The following is a 24683-nucleotide window of genomic DNA, read 5'->3' as shown; positions in this document are numbered from 1 at the left end:
GATTCAGAGCATCTATGGGAGGAGGTACATTCAGGTGCCTTTATATTGCCATGTTAAACTGGAACCTTCTCATTCCTGTTTTTATACTGGTAACAGCTCTTACTTACTGTTATTTTACGACTTTTTTCTGTTAGTATTGTTTTGAAAATCTGAGTTTATGCAATATACTCCATTTGTATAAATGGAATCCATTGCATGGATGGACTATAGATTGCAAAATCGTAGTTATGAAAAGTAGAAACCTGTAACGTGTAAAAATTTCTCTAGAATCTTGGGGCTTAGTTGTAGAGCACAGGACTCTTGATCTTAGCATTGTGAGTTCAAGCCCCATGTAGAGGGTAGCGTTTACTTAAAAAAAAAAAAAAAAAAAAAAAAAAAAAAGGTTTCCCTAGGATCTATATCTAGTAGAATTACTTTTTACTCCAAAAATACTCTTTTCTCTTGATCATTTCATCTTTCTTCCCTTAAACTTTCCAAGGTAATCTCAAAGTAAGCCTCACCTAGTTACCTACATGTTTCCCTTACTTAAGATACACATACGTACCGTACCCAATTTTGAAAATTCATTTTAAGTTAAAATGTTCTTTTCATTGGCTCTTTGATGAAAAGAGTACATTATGAACATAGTAAGATGTCATAAAAACATCATGTAAATGGTGCAGGTCAGTTTTTCTTAATATCTTTTCTTTTTTTTAAGATTTATTTATTTTAAGAGAGAGTAAGCAAGAGGAGGAAGAGAGACTCTCAAGCAGACTCCTCCCTGTATCAATAGGCCTATCTCACAATCCTGAGATTCTGACTTGAGCCAAAACCAAGAGTCGGATGCCCAGCTGACTAAGCCACCCAGGCACCCCAATATCTTATTTATTTTTTTAATTAAGTAATCTCAGTGCCCAACACACAGCTCAAACATGACCCTGAAATCAGGAGTTGCATGCTCCTCCAACTGAGCCTGTCAGGTACCCCCTTAATATCTTACATTTAAACTGATTTGAAAGATTTGAATTAAAAGAGTGAAAAAAAAAAAAAGCTGAGTGAAATTTGAATTCCCTGGGAAGGTTTATTTATAAACATGTCAAACTAATTTCCTTAACCTTAGACTTTCTCATTTTTCTGAAAAGGCATGGAGTCTACCTCTATACAACTAGCAGATGCCCAAGTAAAACTAAAAACACTGTAACATAAAAACATTTGTGATTTGTTAGATTTCTTAAGTATTGTGGAGTTAGGGCTAACTTAACTACATAAGGAAAAATTGGGACTACTTAGAAAATGATGAAGTACATTAACTTTTTCTTCTAAGCATGCTGCTTTATAAGGGTAAGATGTATATATATATACTTAACATTTTCTTTCTCTACCACCACTTCCTTCCACTTAATTCCACATGTTGCTTTCTTTTCAACCCAAAGTTGAAAATAGAACCTAAGTACTTTTTTGAGACTCTATACATTTGTGTGTATTTGTTTACTTGGTCTCACTAAACATACAAATAAACACAAATTAGTTATAGGAGAGAACATGTTTAGCACATTCACAGTCATTCTTTTTGGATTAGGTAAAAACCATTTGATTTCCAACTTAGTATTTCTGGCTATATAGGAACTAATGGTACATGTTTCTTCTATGTTGTAGGAATTCCCACGCGTAGAACACCACCCTGCAGATCTCATTCACTCTCTCCTTCTCCAGTTAACAAAAACACACAATTCCATATGGAGAAAAAACGGCAGCGAAAGCCAAAAGAAACAGATATCCGCCAATTCCAAGCAAAGGTACATCCCATCTTTGACTACAATTGGGTAGCAGGCAATACAGTTTACCCTCAACCAAATATTATAGTGACTGTGCATTTATGTCATTAAAGCCCTAAAATGCGTTTAATATTCTTGAACTGAGTGGATGATAGGAAATTATGTGACACAGCTTTTATGTGCCTCCCTCTCCTCCACCCCTGCCTTTAGGGAACATGAAACTTGGGATATTCTAAGAAAACTAACCTTGTTAAATATAACCCAGTACTCTAGTGGGTTTAGAAGTAGATCCATATGGGTTGATATTTCAGAGAGGATGAGAATTTGAGGTGGATTAAAAGTGATAGGCCAGTTGAGTTATAGATAGGATTAAAGTGCCCAAGACAGAAATGAACAGAGGTGGTTAGGATTCAACATGGAGAATGTATGATTACCAAGAAAGGCTTTCTGCTGTGGAATAGGGATTTTGATACACAGCATAAATTTAGAACACTTAAATTATTTGCTACAGTATAGTTTGTGATAGTGAAAAACTGAAATTCAGATGTTTTATAATAACATGTAACTTCAATTCAGCATGTAACTTTCATTCAAGGGACTGTCAAAATAACAAAACTTGAAAATAAAGAAATGCATTATGTAAAATTTTATGCTCCAATTACATGTCTGTTAAATAATGTATATTTATGATAGTGGGGCCTGAAAGGACCTTAAAAAAAAAATGACTCAAATGGCAGAATTTTAGGTTAATTTTTTTCCCTACATTTTCATTTCGTATATGTTTTTAATAACTATAATGTCATATGGCTTTTTCTGCTTCTAGGCAATAACCGAAGCATTTGAAAGGGAACTAAGAAGAAATAAAGTTCAGGAGAATATTGGATCTCTAGGAATAAATGAGGAGAAGGAAACAGTGGGTAAAAGTCTCTACTGTAATAAATGCAATTTGATCAGATCAGTGGAAAGTACAGAGATGATCTTTTTAAAAGGAAAAAGGAATCAACAGGCCTTAATCATTATCTCCTTAGTATTTCATCTCATGATGCAGGAGTTTCTCTTATTTTATAGAGTAGCCACGTTGCTAAAATGTGGCAAGACATGGTACCAAAGGACACCAGCACTTTTCCTTCTTACCCAAGACTTCATCGGTTTTTAAGGGGTTCTGTTTAGCAGTTGACCAGAGGTTTAAAAGATAGTTGAGGCTGACAGGTTAAAGGGGAATGAGGAGAAATCTCATCTGTTCTGTGCCTGGGTAGAAGCAGCCCAAAGCAGACATGTCTATTGCCTTTTAAAAAGATGGTTACAGAAAGTAAGTGAAAACAGCAAAAATGCTTGTGCTGGAATGTTCATGAACAAAACAGGATATAAAATACAGTATGGTTACAACTAAACATGATTTAAGAATTTTTTTAATCTACATGGAAAAAGTTGTCAAAGAAGCCAGTACATCAAAACATTATTAGTGGTTGTATTGAGGATGTGGGACTATGGTGACTCTGAAACTCAAAAAAGATTCAGTGCTTTTTCAAATTCCAAGGGGTGCCAGAAACCAAAAGATGCTTTTAACTTAGAGTAGATAAACACTAACCAGATTTTAGAAATTTGAAGTAAAGTGTTTGGTTGGGGATTAGTTAGCTATTTTTGTCAATATGTAATATTTAAGATAATATATTAAAGAGTTATTCGATTTCTCTCATTTCTGTTCTTTGTCTGCTTCTAAGGAAAAAATATACAGAGAAGCTGTTCATAAAGGAACTCCAAAACACAGTCAGCCCTGGAAGACTTACTCCAGAAAAACCACAACTCCAAGTCCAAGAGGTGGCTTGCCAAAGCCAAATAAAGCAGTTCCAAGTAAGAACCACAAAATTGTACTTTATGGAAAACTGGCATACTTTGAAAGTGTGTGCTACATTCCAAGGACACAGCACTGAAAACTTAACATCCACCAGTGAGCTGGAGAAAGTTCCCCTTTTATCACTGCCATATGCTAGATTTCTATAAAGAGAGATAAAACTGTTAAGGCATTTATTTAAAACTCTAAATACCTTCAGGAGGCCTGTATATTGGTACCAGAGGCACAATAAGGTACTACCTGCTGCTCCAGCTTTTGCTTCAATCTGCTCACTCACACTAGTTGCCTTTTCTTTGTTTCTGGGAAGTTGGTAGAACCCAAGGGATGCTCCAAAGCAAGCAGATGTCCTGTCCAGCTCTTGTTATGTTGACAGTTGGTGCTAGTGAGTGTTAGAGTCCAGTTACAAGGAAAACGAGATCATGTGAAATGCCAGGGTTCCATTTCAAACACTGCTGGCCTTCTAATTACATCCCATCAGAGAGAGTTTGCCTCCTGGTAGGGCTGAGAAGTGTGTTTGACCACACACACACACACAGCGTCCACCTCAGTCGCTGAGTCAGCTGAGTTGTTAGGATGGACTTCACAAGAACAGCATGTCATCAGTCAGAACTGTTGAGTGTTATTTTCATCCTTACTGGTAGTACTCCGATCAAAGAAGGAGTGCAAAAGTTAATGATGTACTTTTAGATTTATTCTTTTCAGGACCAGAACTGCATCACTTAGATAAGCTTTGCTCTATCAGGAAGATAGAATGAGAGTTCTTATTAAACGCCATCAGAAACTGTCTCAGATTGAGGAGGTTTTTTTGTTTTTTTGTTTTGACCTTACAGTGAAAGTGAATGAACACAGTCTCCTGCCCCTTATGCTGGAGCAGTTTCCATTTCTCTATGTTTCTGGCCAAACACTAAGCAAAATGTGGAAAGAGCAAATTACACAGATTGAACAGCTCAGAAAAGATGCATATAGAGAAAATAGATCAAAGAAGAAACTCCAGGATGAAGTAAGTTAACTGTCAATTACAAGCTTAGGAATATAAATCAGGAGAAGAGCTTATCCTTCAGAATCTGTTGAATAGCATTATTAACGTTCTTCCTTTCTGTCCCTTTTAAAGATAGAAGCAGCCTTAAAAAGGCATGACCTCCTTACTGCACTTGTCAAGAAAGAATATGAACACAACAAGAGATTGGTATGTTAAGAGCAAGTTGTGTTAATAATTTTGAATTTGTAAGTTGTGTTAATGACTTGTATTTATATAGCTGGGTAACAGTCCCAGAGACTTTTGCCTTTAACAGGTGCCTATGGAAGCATCTAGAGCTGTAACCAAAACTGATGAGGGGCAAAGGTGCTTACATATACAGCTTCATTTGGTCGAGTAACATAATGGGAGATGTTTTCTTTGAGATGCTAACTTATGGTTGGTCCCACTGTAATCAGCAAGAGGCAGGGTTGAGATTTTAATTCAGGTCTGTCTCTACTTCCACAGCAACTTCGAGGTACCAAGTGGTTGTAAGCTAATGCTTTTTGTCTGCTCTGATCTTCTTAGATCATAAGTATAGAGCTGAGCTAGTTTATCATCATCCCTTCTAATTTGGATTGAGAATTGTACATAGCACATCTTCTCCTCAGTATAATGAAGAGGACAGAAGTCAAAGACGGTGTTAGAAGAGATTTTAAGACTCTTGGTTGAGATAAGCAGTAAGAACTATATTCCTAAGCAGTTCCAGAGAAAGAGGAGGAAGCCATTTGAAAACTATTAGGGAAAAAAAAAGTATCAGTCTGAACAGCTTGTTGAGGGCTTTATGTACATGACCAGATTTCACTCTCAGTACTTTATAAGATATTGTCTAATTTCCTTCGTTTTGACATAAATACCCTTGGTGGAACTACAGCTTTGCTTGAAAGTCGGAATGCCTTTTTTTCTACTCCTGTTAAGCTGGCATCTGAGTGTGGCTTTGGTGACCCTGTCGGGGACATGTGAAGATGAGATCTTCAAATTCCACCAAGATCACCTGTAGCAGTGGGGGCTTGTTGGGGCAGCCCTTTGGACTGGCGATGAACCTACCAAAGGCTAGAAGGCTTCTGGGAGCCGACAGTTTTATAGAGTCTATGCCCAGGTGATAGGCCACTGGCCCTGCATGCCTGGCTACTCCTTGAAGATCTTGTGACGGTGACTGGCGCAGCTAAGAATGCCAAAATCTGTCTTGTTCTTACCTCTTTTTCCCTTTCCCAGCAAGACTTCAAGGACCGCATTCATAAGCAAAAGCTGACACAGTCAAAGATAAAAGAAAATAGGCAGCAGATTGTCCGTGCCCGGAAATACTACGATGATTACAGAGTTCAGTTGCGTGCAAAAATGATGAGAATGAGGACACGGGAAGAAATGGTAAATACAGCTTTTTATCCAATCCTGTCAGATGGATGAATTCTATCTGTTAGCTTTCAGGACTACTTTGCAATTCTTCCCAATTTGAATCCAAAATCCAAATGCAAGACCTAAGATGCATCCTATGAGAGTTTTGACTTGTCCGTGCCTCATTTTATTATCTGCATGGTACTCAGTCTACTCTGTCTCCAGTGCTTTCATCTGAATGTGAGGCCTTAGTTCCTCTGACCTCCTGCACTTGTTCCCCAGTACAACTGCTTCAAGGGGTTTGGGAGTTTGTTAGAAGGGACAGGGACTTAAGATGTGACTGGATGACCTGGATTCCACATAAAATTGAGAAAGGAGTGTGGGACAGATGCGCTGTGAAGTATTTCTCCAAGGTATTTGTTGTCTCATCCTAATCAGGCTGAAATGCTTAATCTTTTGGGATTCCAAACTGGCAGTAAATTTCATCTCTAGAATAAAACATTAAGGTAATTAGTTAATTGGGCCACTGCTATCATCCATCCTCATTTCTAGACCATACTACTACTACTGAGGCTTTGTGAGGTGAAGTTACTTGACTAAGGTAATACTGATGAATGCATGGCTCTAAGGAAAACCAGCATATCCAAATCCTTTGAATAATTTGTTTTCCTCTGGCCCAGTTCGATGATAACCACCTCACCCTTAGTTGTGCACATGTATAAATGCACCATTTGTTTCTTCTCTGGCCGCGGTTCTTCCTCTGTATACGTGGCTCCTTGAGAACTGTTTTCTGAAAGCATTAGAGAATTTGAGGATACAGGAAAGGATGCTGAATGCCACTGGTCATTAAGGAAGTACAAAATCAAAACCACAGTGGGAAACCACTCACTAAAATTGCTGAAATAAAAGACAGGTGTTGGCAAAGATAAGGAGAAGTTACAACCCTCATGCAGGGCTCGCAAAATGATGCAACCACTTTAGATCACAGTCTGGCAGTTCGTCAAAAGGTTACCATCGCTACCCTATGATTCCGTAATTTCACTGCTAGGTATATATCCATACAACCTATGTACAATTATCTGTAGCAGCATTATTTATAATACATAAAAAGAGGAAAAAACCCAAAGGCCTGTCAACTGATGAATGGATAAACAAAATGTGATATACCCATACAGTGGAATATTACGTGGCAATAAGAAGGAATGAAGTATTGATACTTGCTACAATATAGATGAAACTTGAAAACATGCTAAGTGAAAGAAACCAAATACAAAAGGCCACATATTTTATGATTACATGAAATATACAGAATAGGCAAATTTACAGACCTAGTATATTAGTGGTTGCAGTAGGTGGGATGAGGTAGATGGGAGAGTGGCTGCTAATGAGTATAGGGGCTTCTTTCTGAAATGATGATGGTTGCACAACTTTGAATATACAAAAATCTATTGAATTATACCTCTTAAAAGGGTGAATTTTATGGTATGTGGATTATATCTCAGGCTGATACTGAAGACTTTGTGAAATAGAATCAGTATAGTTGGACAAAATGTTTATATTCTTCCATGAAAGTTCAGCATAACTTTATTTTTCTAACTAAACAGATATTTAAGAAATTGTTTGAAGAAGGTTTACAGATTCAGAAGCAGAGATTACGAGACTTAAGAAACTATGCCAAAGAAAAGCGAGCTGAACAAAAGAGACAGCACCAGAATGAACTGGACTCAATGGAGAACTACTATAAAGACCAGGTAGGCTCACTGTTGCTGGTTCACATTCTAATGTGCTTAATCCTTACCACCGGCAGCTTAGTCTGTTATTAACTCAGAACCTGTCACTATATAGGTTAGCCTGATGATTCACAGTAAGCTAGCAGCACAGACTCTTTATATTGCCCTATTTCTATTAAAGGTTTTTGGGACGCCTGGGTGGTTCAGCAGTTGAGTGTCTGCCTTTGGCTCAGGGCGTGATCCTGGAGTCCTGGGATTGCATGTCCCACCTCAGGCTTCCTGCATCGAGCCTGCTTTTCCCTCTGTCTCACTCACTCTGTGTCTCTCATGAATAAATAAATAAAATCTTAAAAAAAAAAAAAGATTTTTAAGTCTGTGAACATTATATATAAGAATTACTAAATTTGGGCTACAGATAAACATTTGTTTTCCTCTCTGTACAGTTTTCATTGCTGGCAGAAGCCATATCACAAGAACGCCAGGAACTCAAAGCCAGAGAGAAATCCCAGGCCCAGGTAATAATTAACAGGAGAGAAATAATCAATTTACATATTTAAGAAGTAGAAAACAACTGTACTACAATTCAAAACACTTATCCTATGGTTAACCCTATACACAGGATTTATCCTGTTAATTTTATCTGTTAAGTCTCTGTAAGAGCTCGTAAAATTACAGAAGCTTGAGGAGTTGAAAGAGGGAGGGGGAGCAAAAATAGGCAAGGGCCGGACAAATGTGAATCACAGGATGATGTGAATTCTCTTTTAGACATTGTATAAGGTGAAGAGGGAGCTGAGATTGAAGATGGAGAAGGAAATTCAGCAGCTGCAGCACATGATAACCCAGAATGATGACGATGCTTTCTTCCGGGAATTGGAAGCTGAGCGCTTCAGATCTCGGCTTCATATGGCTTCTTTTCAGTACAGTAAAAATCCTTTCCCATAAGGCCAGATTTTATAAGTGAAGTTTCTGAGAGGACTTTACTAGGCTAGAGCTAGAACTGAGCCAGTAAATAAACCAGGAGACTCCTTTCTAAATGCCTTACTTATATATTAATTCCAATACTTTATGAAATTTTTAAAATAAAAATCATTTTCTTAAAGTATACCATTTTGGATTTATGGCTTAAAAGGGGGACTGAAGGCACACGTTCTTCATTAGTCATAGTTGCACTAAAGTAATTAACAAGCCTATTGCTATAGTTCAGTAAAAACAATAAAAATCTCTAATACGGAAAAGCACTAGGAGTGTGGGCTTGTCAGAGGTGGGGACTGGGGTTAAACCTGTGAGATACTGTGTAGATGTGTGTAGATTTTTCATCTGGTGGCTGGAAGATAAGAATTTGTGTATATGGCTTGTTAGTTGGCAGAGGACAGGCAAAGGGTGGAAGGCCAAAAAGTATGGGCCTCAGGGAGCACTAGTGCTTGCAGGTGGGAAGAGGTACAGTGGACTTTGAACCATGCAAGGTACACCAACCCTATTTTTGGTATGGAGCAATAGGAGAGGGGAAAAAACCCCAAAACCCAGCAGGGTATGGTACCTTCCATGGAGAAGGAGGCTTCAGCTTTAGTGAAGGCCAGGAGCTGGGAGGAGGCTTCAGAGCAGTTGAGGATAATGGAACTTTGTTGATCAAAGGCAGGGAATGGCACAGGGCACCAGGAAAGGACCAAAGGGGAGAAGAGAGGTTCCCATTAGGGCATGTAGAGAGTAGCGTGGTGATGAGCATATGAACAGGTTTCATCTGGCATTTCAAGCCATTCAGACTATATTACCCAGCAGATTTGATTGACACGATCAATTTCTTCTTGTCTTAAACTAAAACGTGCCTTTACCTGAGTGTCTCAGTGGTTGAGCATCTGCCTTTGGCTCATGTGATCCTGGGATTGAGTCCTGCATCGGGCTCCCCACAGGGAGCCTGCTTCTCCCTCTGCCTATGTCTCTGCCTCTCTCTCATATACGAATAAAATCGTTAAAGAAAACAAACAACTTTGTCCTCTGGAGGAGAGCGGGGGAGGCAAACCATAAGAGACTCTTAATGATAGAGAACAAACTGAGGATTGCTAGAGGGGGATGGGCTAAATGGGTGATGGATATTCAGGAGGGCACGTGATTGATATAAGGAGCACTGGGTATTATATGTAAGTGAAGAATCACTGAATTCTACTCCTGAAACCAATATTACACTTATATGTCAACTAACTAGAATATAAATTAAAATATGGAAGAAAAATAAAACTTTGCTGAAGAACAAAGCTGGAAGCATCGTGCTCCCTGATTTCAAACTGTATGACAAAGCTATAATAATCAAAACAGTAGGGTATTGGCATAGAAATACACAGATCAGTGGAATATGATGGAGTCCAGAAATAAACCCACAGATATGTGGTCAATTAGTTTATAACAAGTGAGCTAAGAATATACAATAGGGAAAGGACAGTCTCTTCAATGGTATCAGGAAAGCAAGACAGTCACATGCAAAAGATGACACCGAACCATTGTCCTATACACAAAAATTAACTCCAAATGGATTAAAGATAAAGAGTTGAATGTAAGGTCCGGGACCATAAAGCTCCTAGAAGAAAACATGAGAGGTAAGCTTCTTGACATTGGTCTTGGTGATGATGTTTTTGCATTTCACATCAAAAGCAAAAATCAAGTGGGACTACATCACACTAAAACACTTCTGCCTAACAAAGGAAACCAACAAAATGAAAGGCAACCTATTGAATGGGGATAAAAGATTAGCAAATGAGATACTAACAAGGGATTAATATCCAAAATATATTAAGAATTCATACAATTCATACGCCTACGTGACTCAGTTGGTTAAGCATCCAACTTTATTTTGGCACAGGCCATAATCTCAAGGTCAGGAGATTGAGCCCCGCATCAGGCTCTATGCTGGGTGTGGAGCCTAAGATCCTCTCTCCCTCAAAAAACAGAACTCAGCTAAAAAAACAAAAAACAAAACAAAAAAAACCCTATCTAATTAAAAAATAGGCATAGAAGACACATCTATAAAGGCAAGGGAGGGGCGCCTGGGTGCCTCCATTGGTTAAGCATCTGCCTTCAGCTCCAGTCAGGATCCCGAGTCCTGGGATCAAACCCCACCCACATCAGGCTCCTTGATCAGCAGGGAGCCTGCTTCTCCCTCTCCCCTCTGCCTGCTGCTTCCCCTGCTTGTGCTCCTTCTGTGTCATATAAAGTCTTTTAAAGAAAAAATAAAGGCAAGGGAAATAAAAGTAATAATGAACTATTGGGACTTCATCAGGATAAAAGGCTGCACAGCAAAGGAAACCAAATGGGAGACAGTAATTGCAAATGATATATCAGATAAAGGGCTAGTATCCAAGATCCATAAAGAACTTAAAAACACCCAAAAGACAGTCAAGAAACGGGCAGAAAACATGAATGGACATTTCTCCAAAGGTGACATACACATGGCCAACAAGCACATGAGAAAGTGCTCCACATCACGTGTCATTAGGGAAATACAAATCAAAAGCACAATGAGATACCACCTCACACCTGTGAGAATGGATAAAATTAAGACAGGAAAGAACAAATGGTGAGGATGTGGAGAAAGGGGAACCCTCTTGCACTGTTGGTGGGAATGCAGGCTGGTGCAGCCACTCTGGAAAACTGGAGGTTCCTCAAGAAGTTAAAAATAGAGCTACTGTACAACTCGGCAATTGCACTACTGGGTATTTACCCCAAGGATACAGAGGTAGTGAAACAACAGGACACCTGCACCCCAGTGTTCATAGCAACAATGTCCACAATAGCCAACCTGTGGAAGGAGCCACAATGTCCTTTGACAGATAAAGATGTGACACACACACACACACACACACACACACACACAATGGACTATTACTCAGCCATCAGAAAGGATGGGGATGGAACTGGAGGGTATTATGCTGAGTGAAATAAGCCAATCGGAGAAAGGCAGTTATCATTTGGTCTCACTCATGTGGGAATATAAGAAATTCACTATTTTGAAAGCAATAAAGGAAGGGGGGAAACTGAGTGGTGAAAAATTACAGAGGAAGACAAACCATGAGAGACTCCTGATTCTGGGAAACAGCTGCAGAAGGGGAGGTGGGTGGAGGGATGGGGTATGTGGGTGGTGAGGATAAAGGAAGGCACACAATGAGATGAGCTCTGGGTGTAAATGTTGGCAAACTGAATTTAAAAAAGAAAAAGGAAATAACAGAACTGAACAGACGTTTTTACAAAGATGACACACAACCAACAGGTCCATGAAAAGGTGCTCAACATCACTAATCAGGGAACTGTGAATCAAAACCACCTCATGCCTGTTAGAATGGCTATTACCAAAAAGAAATGTTGTGGATAAAAGGGAACCCTTGTCCACTGTTTGTGGAAATGTAAAACAGGCTATTCACAAAGGAAAACAATATGGAGGTTCCTCAAAAAATTCAAAATAGACGGGGCACCTGCTGGGTGGCTCAATTAAGTGTCTAACTTGGTTTTGGCTCAGGTCATGATCTCAGAGTCCTGGGATCAAGCCCCACATGGGACTCCATGTTCAGTGGGGAGTCTGCTTGAGGATTCTCTCTCCCTCTGCCCCTCCTTGCCTGCACTCTCTAAAATATAAATCTTTTAAAAAAAATTTTTTTTAGATAGTTAACTGTCTCAGCAATTCCACTTCTGGGTATTTATCGGAAGAAAATGAAAACACTAACTGGAAAAGATATATGCACCCCCATGTTCACTGCAGCATTATTTACAATAGCCAAATATGGAAAACAATGGTGTTTATATACAATGCAGCATAATTCAGCCATAAAGAAAAAAAAGAACTATAAAGGTGTTACACTAAGTGAAGTATGTCCAAGAAAGACAAATACTATTATCTCATATGTGGAATGAGAAACAAAATGGATAGAGAAAAGATTGGTGGTTGCCAGAAAGGGGTGGGGGGAGCTGACAGCAAAATGAGTGAAAGGGGCCAAAAGGTACAACTTTCAATTATAAATTAAAGAAGTCACAGGGATATAATGTACAGCACGGTGACTCTAGTTCATACTATATTGCATATTGAAAAATGCTAACAGAGTAGATCTTAAAAGTTCTCATCACAAGAAAAAAAATTGTAACTATATATGGTGATTGATGTTACACTAAACCTTATGTGGTAATCAATCTGCAACATACACGAATACCAAATCATTAAGTTGTACAACTGAGACTAATCTTGTTATACCTCAATTTTTAAAAAGAACTTGGCCCTTCTGGTCTCGATGGTTCTCCCCTTCTTGCCATGCCAGCATCATCTCTGGAAGAAGTGAGTGGTCTGAAAGGTTGAGTCTGATGTGCATCTCCATCCTCAAGCCCAGTTCCTGGGCTAAAAGTCAGAACACTTCATGAACATTCGGGTGGGCAGGAGAAGTATCTTAGAAGGGTCCCTCACCCACCCCAAGGACTGCTACAGTTGCCTCCCCACTTCCTTCACTTACAAAACCCTAGAAGGGAGACAGAAGTGGGATTGACAGCTCATATTAAAGACATTGTTAACCTAGATAGATCATAGCCCAAATAGCCACAGAAGTATGCTAACCAGCAACAGTTGAGCAGATCACCGTGGAATTGTAGCCAACTGTACAACAAACACAAACACAAGAGAGAAGCTGTATCTCTAGCAATAAGTACAGAGCCTGACACACAGGAATACAGTTGCTATTTGTTGAATGAACAACAACCAAAAAAAGTCATAGGGAAAAGACCTAATAAAATGTAACTTCAAAATCTGGCTTGTCAGGATACCTGGCTGGCTCCATCAGTGGAGTATGTGACCCTTGATTTTGGGGTTTTGAGTTCAAGCCCCACACTGGGTATAGAAACTACTTAAAATACGTTGGGGTGCCTGGGTGGTACAGTCAGTTAAGTGTCCAACTCTTGGTTTCGGCTCAGGTCATGATCGCAGCATCATGAGATCGAGCCCTGCACTGGGCTCCACACACAGGATGGTGTCTGCTTGGGATTTTTTATACATCTCTGTCTGCCCCTCCCCCTCCACTCTTGCTTGTTCTCAAATCAATCTTTAAAACAAATTTTAAAATCTTTAATAAATTAAAATCGGGCTTGTCTAGTTTGCTAAGAGTGTAAATGTAGGAATACAACCCTTTTTTCTGTATAATTACCTTTATCCTGTTACAAAGCTCTCGTTCGTGGTATATATCCTAACTATAAGCTTCTCGGGTTGACAATACAAATAAAGGGACGCCCGGGGGGCTCAGCGGTTGAGCGTCTACCTTCAGCGCAGGGTGTGATCCCGGAGTCCCAGGATTGAGTCCCGCGTTGGGCTCCCTGCATGGAGCCCGCTTTTCCCTCTGCCTGTGTGTCTCGGCCTCTTTCTCTGTGTCTCTCATGAATAAATAAATAATCTTAAAAAAAAAAAAAAGACAATACAAATGAGTGCAATGGATACCCAAGGTTAACCTTCATCACGATGAAGAGACATACCTTTTCGGTTGTCACAGAATAAAAAGAAAAACATAACACACGTCAAATCAAACTTTTGCATAGCTCATAGATTATAAAAATACTAAAATCCTTAATATACTAGCGCTACGACTTTTATATAATAACCAGTAAAAATGGCAAGGTAAGACAAAGCAAAAAAATTTTCAAAAGGATATAAAAAAAACGGACACCATGCCCAGTCTTTGAACTTTACCACTACTACTTGCGCTGCATTTCCCCAACATTCCTTCCTGTGTGGCCTATGCTACAGGGAGCCTCACACAGGCTGTGCCGTGGATGAGAAAACACCGTAGCCATTCCTTTTTTCCACCCATATATTTAGCTGGACTTTGATCCACTATCATTTACAGAGTTGTAAATCACGGCCCTTAAAGTCGGTTTCTCGGAAAAATGTAATTGGTTTCTCCTTTTGAGGATTTTACTGCTTTAACACCAAGGTAGCAAAAAAGGCCCCTACCACAGCTCTGCCCCCCAGAGCCCTGACAGACACGGTTCTGGGACTGGAACACTTCCCCAGGGAGCCCAGGGCGGCCTCGGCAATCCATCCCACACAGCCCCCAGCAGCCACTGCCAGCCCACCTGCCCAGCAAGCACCCTCCTTCCCGCTCTGCCTGCGGACAGGAAGGGGGGTCTGAGCTCTCTGGAGCCCTGCAGTGTGACAAAGACAACAACCAAGGAAGGCACGCGAATCTTCTTAAACTTCTCTCGTGATGGTTCCTAAGCTGTCACTCTTTATCAAGCCAATCGTGAAGGTTTTTCAAAACAATTCATTGTAAACTCAGTATTCTTTAAAAACTTTGATGCTGTGACAGTGCAAACAGCATTCATTTTATTGCTCAACTTCGGCATGGGCACATACATAGTTAATTTTTAAAAACCATTTATACAGATGTTATTGATAAAGCTCATGTAACAACCGAGTGAAAATACAAAGAATATCAAAGCTAAAACACTCTGTAATAAATACAAATACAATGAAAATGATAAAACTTTGTTTTTAAAGTCAGTTTGAGAGAAAGAAGAATATTACATGAAGTGAACTAATTACATCTAGAAACAAAACAACTCAGCATTTGGTACAATCATCACCCTAACTTAACGTTAGGTGCCACGTGTGGCACCCACCGGCTGCGTGCTACCGCTTAAAAACAGAAGCAGGAGGAGCTGCTCTATCAAACTGTACAGATGACTGAAATAATCTCTAATCCCCAACAATGCAACCAGTTCAACACACTGGAAGTTCAAAGCAGACTTAGTGTTGTAAAATAAAGCGAATTACATTGTATTTAAAAGAAAGGAGTTTTGTGCTCTGAACGTAAATGCTACCAAAAAAAGAAGAAGAAGGAGACTCGGTAAAAATAAAACCCATTCAGGGCAACAAACTATGTGCAAAACAGAATGTACACTATACACAGCACTATTTAAAAATTCTTTACATCAAGAAATTAGACCCTCTAAAACAAAACTCACCTCTGTACTGCATATGAGCTCTACAAAGTAATCACTGTTCATAATTAAGCACTCATGATGGAGAGGCACTGTATGGAAACGTGACATCACATATCTGGAATAACACAACTAGGGGCAGGGAGCAGAAAAACCCAGCTAAGAGGGATGTGTGGAAATAAATATTCACATTACACATGAGGGGCGAGTCTCAGATTTAATGACACAGTGGGGGTTTAGTTTGCTTAGCACCTGTTTGGAAGTAATCAGGTAACGTAATTTTGAAAAATGAAATCTAAATCATGTCTTTATAAATCATGTTGGTGATACCATAGACTGCTAGGGTAGATTTCTTTTAAAGCTCTATTAAGTCATCATTATAAAGTTAAAAAGGCACTCAAAAGCGATGGTACTAGCCTGCTTTACTGTACGTTATGATAGTAGCATTTACTCCTGCATCCATTGGTTAGGACTTCTCTAATGTGTTCAGCATGGACTTCGTTTTTGGAAGATTGTAACAGTAGGCACAATCACACTGCACTAGTGCTTTAATATAACATACAAGAGATGAGTCTGCAGCCGATAAGGTACTACCGTGAAAGCTGACAACTGATGGAGTTTAGAAACCTTTTCTGTACATTTCAAGATGTTCTCGAGTGCTACTAAGACACAAGGTGTCTGGGAAGGAAAAGGTCAGTGGAAGCACGTTACCACCGCACAGGACTACGACTAGCTTGCATGTAGCGGTCCAATTTGGCTGAATGAAATAAATTCAAATGCTTCGAAACTACACAAGCAGTTCTCAACTCTTTTTTTCTAAACAGCAAAATTTCTGCTTCTTTTATCCCCGCCCGCCTCCACCTCCCACCTCTGGGAAAACTTACTTGGAATTCCAATACATAAAAGAGAGGACTTGGGAACTGCTCCTGTACAAGGGGTTGAGGGTGGGGAGTTAGAGGCTCCAACTCAAATACCAACCAGGCCCCTCCTCTCCCTCCATCCCCTTCTCTCTTAAACCACTACTTCTGAGGCACCTCAGAGGAACCCCTTGGTTCGTGAACACAGACTGAAAACCAATCCATCAGATGAAAGAACACAAAGGGCCTATTCACTTGATAATTAAGCTGCAACATTTCCAAGGAGCTATCTCATCAAAATTTGCCCTTCTTGATTCACATCTGTGTAAGAAAAAATATATATAGTGCAGATTTCTGATAGTTGGATTTTAAAAGCCACCCATGACTTCAGATTTTTTCAATCCTTTACTCCAGAATTTTGGTTACCTTCTGGATCATGCAACATGCCACACACCTTGAAAGCTCAATCTGGGTATTTCAAAATCAGACACTGATCAACACCCAGGGAACTGGGATTCCCTTACCTCCAAAACAGAATTCTTCCGTTCTAAAGTAATTTATACCATAGATTCAGAATCACTATTTCTCCAGTAATCCTACCCCCTCCTCACCCCTACCTTCATTTTGTTAGGTAAAAACAGGGGTTTTCTAAGCTGGCTGAATAAAATTTTTCCTTTGTCATAATTTTAGCTGATTAAAATATTGAGCAGCTAAACAAAGATTGTGGATGGTTTACTTGATAGAAAGCTAGACCATAATTAAAATATAAATTAGGTGCACTTGTCATAGGAGACTTTGGTTTACAGAAATAGTATATATATTAAAGATACGCTGACCCAGCAAAAGAATGAAAATCCCATCCCATCCAACAATCTGAGGACCTATAAAAATGCAGTATTTCCATTTAAGATGAAGTAAATCCCAAATACCTGATCATACTGATTCAAGATTAAAAAATTAGGATTTTTTTAAAAGTCTCTTAAAAAAAGGAGCCCCTGAATGCATCTTACTGTATCAAATAAGCTAAGTTTAGACTAAATGGTTGCATTAGGAATCTGACAACCAAAATTATGTGGCTGTATTCCAGGAAGTTCGTGCTTGAAAAATATACAAAAGACTTACTTAGGCTAGTTTGAAACATATAATGCTTTTAAAATATAATGCTTTGCTATAGAAAAATGTAATTAAACATGTAAATGGCTTAATTGTTTTTTAAAGATAATGATTCCTTTAGCCAATTGTTTACAAAGGTAGAATAATTCAAAATAATTTTATTTATTTTTCTTTTACAAAGAGCAAGTACAGGAGCTGTTCAAAATCATGTATTCAATCAAAATGAAATGTGACGTGTACCGACTGCTGAAGTTGTCTTGATGTTTGAGAGACTTGAAATCTGTGGAGCAATTTGAATAGATTACCTTTTATAAAAATAGTAGTAGTCTTTAAGTGTAGAATACTGCCTAACTCTGGAAATGTAGGAAAAGTCAGCATTCTTTAGGTTCAAGATATTAATTTTAAATAGCAGCTGAGTGTGGCCTCATGGCAAAGCATAAAGACCTCTTTTTTTTCCTTGAAAAGGAATTTCAAAATTGTCCTTTCCCCTCACAGTGTCCTAAAAATCTTTTGAGGGGGGGGGGGAGGCATTTTCCTGTATTTCAGCATTCCGCGAAACTTTGCTGAAAGGAGGCTGTCGGTCGGGGTATAAATAGAGTCCTGGGTAAATCCTTGAAGTCCGTCATTCCACAGCAAACCCACATGTTTCTTCAATGGCTGTTAGCAGCTTTTCATATAACTTTTCATAGCTTTCATAGGGCGGAATGTCTATTCGATTGAAGCTGTAAATGAGCAAATCAGATTGACACAGTTCATTCAGAATAAGCAAACTGGTCTAGCAAGTGTATACTAATACAGTCACATCACATTTCATGACACACAGAAAATTAAAAGAAAAAGTTGTACTCCTCTAAAGTAGAGACTGCCACTTTCAGGCTTTCCTACCAATTTCTGCATAATCTCAAATTCAAATCGGTTTAAACCTAACACCTACGTACATGGAATGCAGGGGAAAAGCTTCAAAAACAACTTACCAAGTGTGGGCTTTCGGCAGGTTGTTAGTGCAAGCATCAATCTGGTGTATGGTGAAGAGTCGTGGGCCTGCAGCGCCTGCAAAAGAAGTCAATGTGGGTCACGTCACTGTAGGTGTGTGTGTGAGTCTCCAAAATCTCAGAATAAAACTGATACGTAAACCACAAGGCCTAAGATGGAACCACTGGTGACTCCACATAAGCTGCCAAGGGCAGGAGAAAAAGAATCTGGGTCTTGAAAAATGAAATTGACCTTGGATAAACACTGGATTCCTTAATATGCTAGCATATCAATTTGAGAAAAGGCCCAGGATTGGAATCCTTTGCCAACTTCTTCTATTAAAAAATCAATGTGCCAAATGTATGAGAAGAAAAGTAAATGGATAAATTCAAGATCAAATATATATATACACACATTCAAAAAGATGACAACCTAAATGCAAATTTAGATTTCATGCCTCAAACCTGGCCGAGAGCAAAAGATTAGCAGTCCATGGAATAAATTCCAGTTAACATAAGACACCCCATAAAAGTGTATGTAGAAATATAGCTTCACTTTACGCTTCTGGGTAGTCTGCTAACAAGTTCTCCAAGTAAGGAATTAAGCACAACTCCAAGGATGCCTTCCCTGTCCGTGGACTTCCAACACGTGTGCTGCGGGCAACGCTGTCCTGTCTGGCTGTGTAGGTCTTCAGATGTGACTGGTGGCAGCAGCCTTGCAAATGAAGAGCTTCAGAGGGAAAGGAAGCAAGTGCCACCCAGCGAAGCGCCACAATCCTTAGAGATATTGCCAACTCGCCCCCAAATTAAATAGCTATGCCGCAGAAAATAAGTCTTAAAAATGGAGTATGTTTGGAAATAAATGGTCTGACACTGTGCAATAATGACCAAACAAATGGCTTCCACAATGCAGGCTGCCTCCAAGAAAAGAATACAAAAGTAGAGGGAAGAGCCGTCCCAAGTGGGTTTTGGCTCTGCCAGGTTGAGGTGTGGAAGTGGAAGCAGACAGGCTTTCCCTACTGGAATGCGCCACACAAGTTAAAAGCCAGGTGACCAGAAAAGAAAAGGCAGAGACCACTGCCTACGGTCTCTAACGTACAGCACTCACTACAGGCACAGAGGCCCCAGGGAAAAGGTTCTTGGGAGGGGAACAAAGGAGAGGAAGGAGAAGAAGGTATCAAGATAAGGAGAGTCAGATATGGAAGAGAATGAAGAGAATCTGCTTAGAAGCCTGTGGTTTGTAAACTATATAAACCAAACATTGACGCCCTCCACCAGTGCTCTGATGCCATGTCGCGTTCCTCTGGCTTTTCTACCTTGTAAAGCTTTGAAGCCCTGCAGAGGCACTCTAGATGATCCTGTCACAAACTGAAGTAACCGTGCTCTTCGCTCTTCATCAAAAAACTCCACAGCCTTCCAGAACCACTTGACGACATTGCTGTCTGGTGTGCAGTGTTTTAATCGGGTGTTTACCTTCCAGTCGTTAACATCTATCTTTCCAAGTCCACAAATAATGAGCTGTTAAAATATTGCACAAATAATGAGCCAATGGAAATCCAAAGTTAAGCCCCAAATCCCTCAAACAGAACTTTAGATTTGTAGTGGTGGCTCTCATATGATGGTTCTTAATCAAAGATACAAATCAGAATCATCTAGAAAGCTTTTCAAAACATACACACCATCAGGTCCTATGTTCAGACTTCTGATTCTGTGGGTCTGGGGTGATATTAGGGATCTGTATTTAAAAGGATCCATGGGTGGTATCTACTTCCTGCAGGTTCCCTATCCAGAGTCTGAGAACCACCAGTGTGGAGAACATGACAGGATGAAAGTCTCGTATTTTCATAGAATTCTAAATTATGTTTAATGGACAGAAAATAGACTCAGAGTAAATACAGTGCCTTCCTTAATACCTGTATCATACTGGTATATCTGGTATATCATATCATGTATATACTGGTATATCATACTGGGTTTCAACACTTACGAGCTTTAGGATTTGGGCAATTGAGTCCATCCGCCTTGGCCAGCAGTTTCCACTGCTGTAATACTGTGTTAACACCTACTTTACTATATACCCTGTGCAAGAACCATACTGCTCAGGAACTCAAGAAATGGGTGCTGGATAAGCAAGAACAATCCATTTGATAATCTTTAAGTTACAGCAAAATACAAAATACAGAACTGCTCTGAGAGAGAGCTCTGCTGGACATCCTGATGCAAGGTCAGCATAGATGAGCCATATCAAAATCACTTGGATACTATTAATATATGTCTTTAGGGTCCAAGACTAATTCATCTAAGTATTTATAACAGTGAATTATAACAGTGTGTAGTATTAAAGCATAACATAACTGCAAACATAACTGCGAATCCCACATTTTGGAATTAGTTCTATTAATCCCATATAACACTAAAATAAATTATGTATTTTCATAAAAAAATTAATTTCATTACCAATAGAAACTACATAATAAACCCTAATCATATTGCATAAAATCTTCACCAAAGCTTCAATAGAGTTCTGGAAAGATTACTGAATCACAGCTAGGCTCAACAGGGAGGTAGGTATCCAAATAGGATTATGGAAGTATTTATAACACAAAAGATACCTCCTCAGTTCTTTTCTCCAGAGGAGTGGTAATTGTAAGGTGAAATTTCTCACTCATTTCAACCATTACTGCCATTCCTGGCCACTTCCACTGGCCATTTCACTACTGAATAGTTCAAACACAAAAGGAATGGGGTTAGGGAGTCAAGCCAATCTATTTAGATCCCCTAACAGGTCTATTAATAGATTTAATTAGAAAGGACACTGAAGGGGAATCTGGCTGGCTCAGTCAGAAGTCCTATGACTCTCAATCTTGGGGTTGTGAGTTCAAGGCCCATGCTGGGTGTAGAAACTACTTAAATAAATTTTTAAAAATTTAATTTTTTAAAAAAATTTATTCATTTGAGAGAGAGTACACAACGGCGGCAGGGTGGGGGAGCCAGAAGCAGATTCCCTGTTGAGCAGGGAGCCTAATGCAGGCTTGATCCCAGAATGTGGAGATTATGACCTGAGTAGAAAGCAGATGCTTAACCAACTGAGGCCACCCAGGTGCCCCAATAAATATTTTTTTAAAAAAAGAAAGGACACCGAGGTTAATGAATTTTAATCAATTTTTACATTTATTTGTAGATTTCAAATATTTATGCTACTCCTAGCCACGAATTAAATTTGGGGCCTTCAGTAGAATAAAAACCTCATTATTTTTTCAAAGTAGTTCAGATGTATTTGTATAAAAGTCTTAATTATAAAACCAGTTCAGATGTATTTGTTTAAAAGTCTTAATTATAAAACCTCATTATTTTTTCAAAGTAGTTCAGATGTATTTGTTTAAAAGTCTTAATTATAAAACCAGACTAAAGGTGTTTTAACAACCAGCTTTAAAAGAAAACAAAAAAATGGTTAACTGTTTATTACTGCTATTGGTAACGAATATTTCCAAAGAGAAGAAAGATGTTTAGATACACTTTATCCTAAATGTTTTAATTATTTCTCTATGATCTTGTTTATCAAATGCTGTCTTGCAAAGCTTAGTGTAAATCCAATTGAACCTAAGCTTTTCATTCAAAAAATTTCAATATGGTGGAGACAAAGTGATGGCATTTAATTATATCAATGACCACTGAATTAGGAAAAAAAAAATAACCACTTAATTAGGGAATAGAAAACATGTACATATAGAAGAATGTACACCTAAGACATGAAATCTGTTGAAAATAAGAAAAGAAAATATGGAAACATAAGAGTGTTCACAATATGAGAGAGATGGCTTACTTGTAGAAAATCCAAAGCATAAATAAAAAGCTTTTCCAAAGCAGGAAAGACCTTTCCTGTGAATAAGAATTCTTAAGCACTGTACCATAAAACTTCAAAAGCACCAGCAATATGACTTTCCTCTAAAACGCAGTTAACAGAAAATTCCCAACCTTCCCTGTGACACTAAATGATGTCATGACATTAACATACTGACCTCTAACTCCTTCTCATCAAATGTCTTCAGCAGATGCTGTGGAATTACTTCATTAAATCCTTTCTGCAGAGCCAGGAATTGCGCCTCAATGCCTCGTAAAAATCTCCAGTTCACATAGAGCCTGTAAACATTGGGCAGGGATTTCACACAATCAAATAGATTCAGATTTGGTGACTATTACGAATCTCTACTTGAGCAACAGTACACCTTGTGAGCACCTAGCATTAAGAGTTTAGTCTAGAGTCTAGGCTGCCTGGGGGGCTCAGTCAGTTTGGGGTGCAGCTCTTGGTTTCTGCCCAGGTCCTAATCTCATAGGTCATGAGATCAGGCTCCACATCAGGCCCTGCACTCAGCTCAGAGTCTGCTTGTGATTCTCTCCCTCTTCCTCTCCTCCCCACCACCCACACCAGCCACTCTGCAACCCCCAACCCTGCTCTCTCCCTCTCAAACAAATAAGTAAAATCTTTAAAAAAAAATTAATCTACAGTCTAAAGGAATCTCAGATTCCTGAGGGTACTGGACCTGGACCTGAGAGATAGTTCATTATAAATGAAAAAGTGGAAACCTTCCACTAACAAAAGCAGCATAAATAAAGCAACTCTGCAAATCAGAGAAACTCCTAGTACACTGGAAGGCAGCTAGAAATTAGTTGGGTCTGAAGTTAAAATCTGTACGAAACGTCTTTCTGAACTTTTAGCATACATGCCACCAATCAGAAAGAAAGAGGCCATTCAACCAAAACAGACTATTTTTATGGTTGCACTTCAAAGTATTATCTGAATGTGTGGGGTATTTTGTTTATATTTTGCGGGTGGTATGTAGGGAAAGAGGAAGTAAAGACACTCTTTAAATCCAAAATGAGAACAGTAAAAGCCAATAGTAAACACTTTTTGATTAAATACTCATTGTTCCCTGGAGGCCTTAAAAAAAACTGGAAGATCTAAAAAAAAAAAAAAAAAACAAAAAACTAGAAGATCTAATTCTACCAACAAAAAGTATACCAGACTACATCTAACATGTAGCTTTACTTATATTTTTGACTTGGACTTATAACCAAATTGCCTTTTAAAAAAATCTATCTACCTGGGAAAACTCCTCCATCTCAAAAATCTCAGAACTATTCACCTTCCAAATATGTCAACATTTCTACTTCCAAACCTAGGGAAACAATTCTCTATTTTAAGAAGCTACTTAAGATTAGATCCTTTGGTGGACCTCATTTTTATTTAAGAGGACAGCAAAATTGTGCATCTACAAAAGTTTTTCTAATTTTTTTCTGTCAAAACTGTATCTGGTAGGAGATATGACTTTGTGCTAAAAACATGCTTGAGTCCCAGCAAGTGGGGTCTAAGAACTCAGCAGTCCATGCTAGATCCCAAAGTGACACACTACTGAATGACATTCAGGAAATTCCCATCCATTCTTTTATTCGCCAATTAGAAATGTAATAACATGCACGTTTTCTATGTAAAGAAAAATCAAACAGTAAATGTAGAGACAGAATAAAAACTGAAAGCCCATTCTATTACCCTCCCCTCCCTGTCTGCATCCAGGTCCTGCACTCACACTCCCTCATCCTAGCCAAACACCTTATTGGTATGTAGTCTTCCTGGACATCTTCCGAATAATTATAAAATAACACAGACTTTGTTTCCCATAATGTCTAAAACTTGCCTTAAAAAAAAAAAAGCGTATCTACTTATTTTAAGTAATTTCTATACCCAATCTGTAGCTCAAACTCATGACCCTGAGATCAAGAATCACATGTTCTTCCAACTGAGCCAGCCAGGTGCCCCTAAAACTTGCTTTTTAAATCTAACAACTTATATAGTCTCTTTCTTTTAAACATCCATCCATATAATATTCTGTTGAGTGTATGTATGTATGTAAATTGTTCTCCTCTAATACACTTCATTAGTTTCCAGTTGTTTTTACAAGCAGTATTTAAGTGAACATCCTTATTTATATTTAACTACCATGTGTTTCCACAGAATAGATTCCTAAAAAACAGGGCTGCTGGTTGAAAGGCATGTGCATATTCATTTTGGGAGCTGTTATCAAATTGCTTTCCAAAAAAGCTATTC

The 24683-nt window shown here is 38.8% G+C and overlaps 2 protein-coding genes across 5 annotated transcripts in view; one reads left to right on the top strand and one right to left on the bottom strand.

The window, feature by feature from the left end:
- The window catches only part of CEP95 (centrosomal protein 95), a 34880-nt gene extending 26092 nt beyond the window's left edge, over positions 1–8788 (top strand). For 3 of the 4 annotated variants that reach the window (XM_077853763.1, XM_077853761.1, XM_077853762.1), the window contains 9 exons: positions 1636–1775; positions 2578–2667; positions 3476–3605; positions 4437–4606; positions 4718–4792; positions 5837–5989; positions 7561–7707; positions 8130–8201; positions 8452–8788. In XM_077853763.1, the coding sequence (XP_077709889.1) occupies positions 1636–1775; positions 2578–2667; positions 3476–3605; positions 4437–4606; positions 4718–4792; positions 5837–5989; positions 7561–7707; positions 8130–8201; positions 8452–8628 (1154 nt within the window). In that variant the 3' untranslated portion in view covers positions 8629–8788. The other variant, XM_077853764.1, reaches the window with a different exon arrangement.
- A 6189-nt stretch (positions 8789–14977) lies between these two features.
- Positions 14978–24683, bottom strand: part of SMURF2 (SMAD specific E3 ubiquitin protein ligase 2) — a 122849-nt gene continuing 113143 nt past the window's right edge. The window contains exons 16-19 of the mRNA XM_077853760.1: positions 22600–22720; positions 19897–20098; positions 18584–18659; positions 14978–18331 (exon numbers count right to left, since the gene is read on the bottom strand). Coding sequence (XP_077709886.1) covers positions 18232–18331; positions 18584–18659; positions 19897–20098; positions 22600–22720 — 499 coding nt within the window. The 3' untranslated portion in view covers positions 14978–18231. The remainder of the gene's footprint in view (positions 18332–18583; positions 18660–19896; positions 20099–22599; positions 22721–24683) is intronic.

This window comes from Canis aureus, chromosome 16 (assembly GCF_053574225.1).
Source record: "Canis aureus isolate CA01 chromosome 16, VMU_Caureus_v.1.0, whole genome shotgun sequence".
Lineage (NCBI taxonomy): Eukaryota > Metazoa > Chordata > Mammalia > Carnivora > Canidae > Canis > Canis aureus.
The sequence above is the reverse complement of the archived record's forward strand: the minus strand, read 5'-3'. Positions and strand labels throughout refer to the sequence as shown.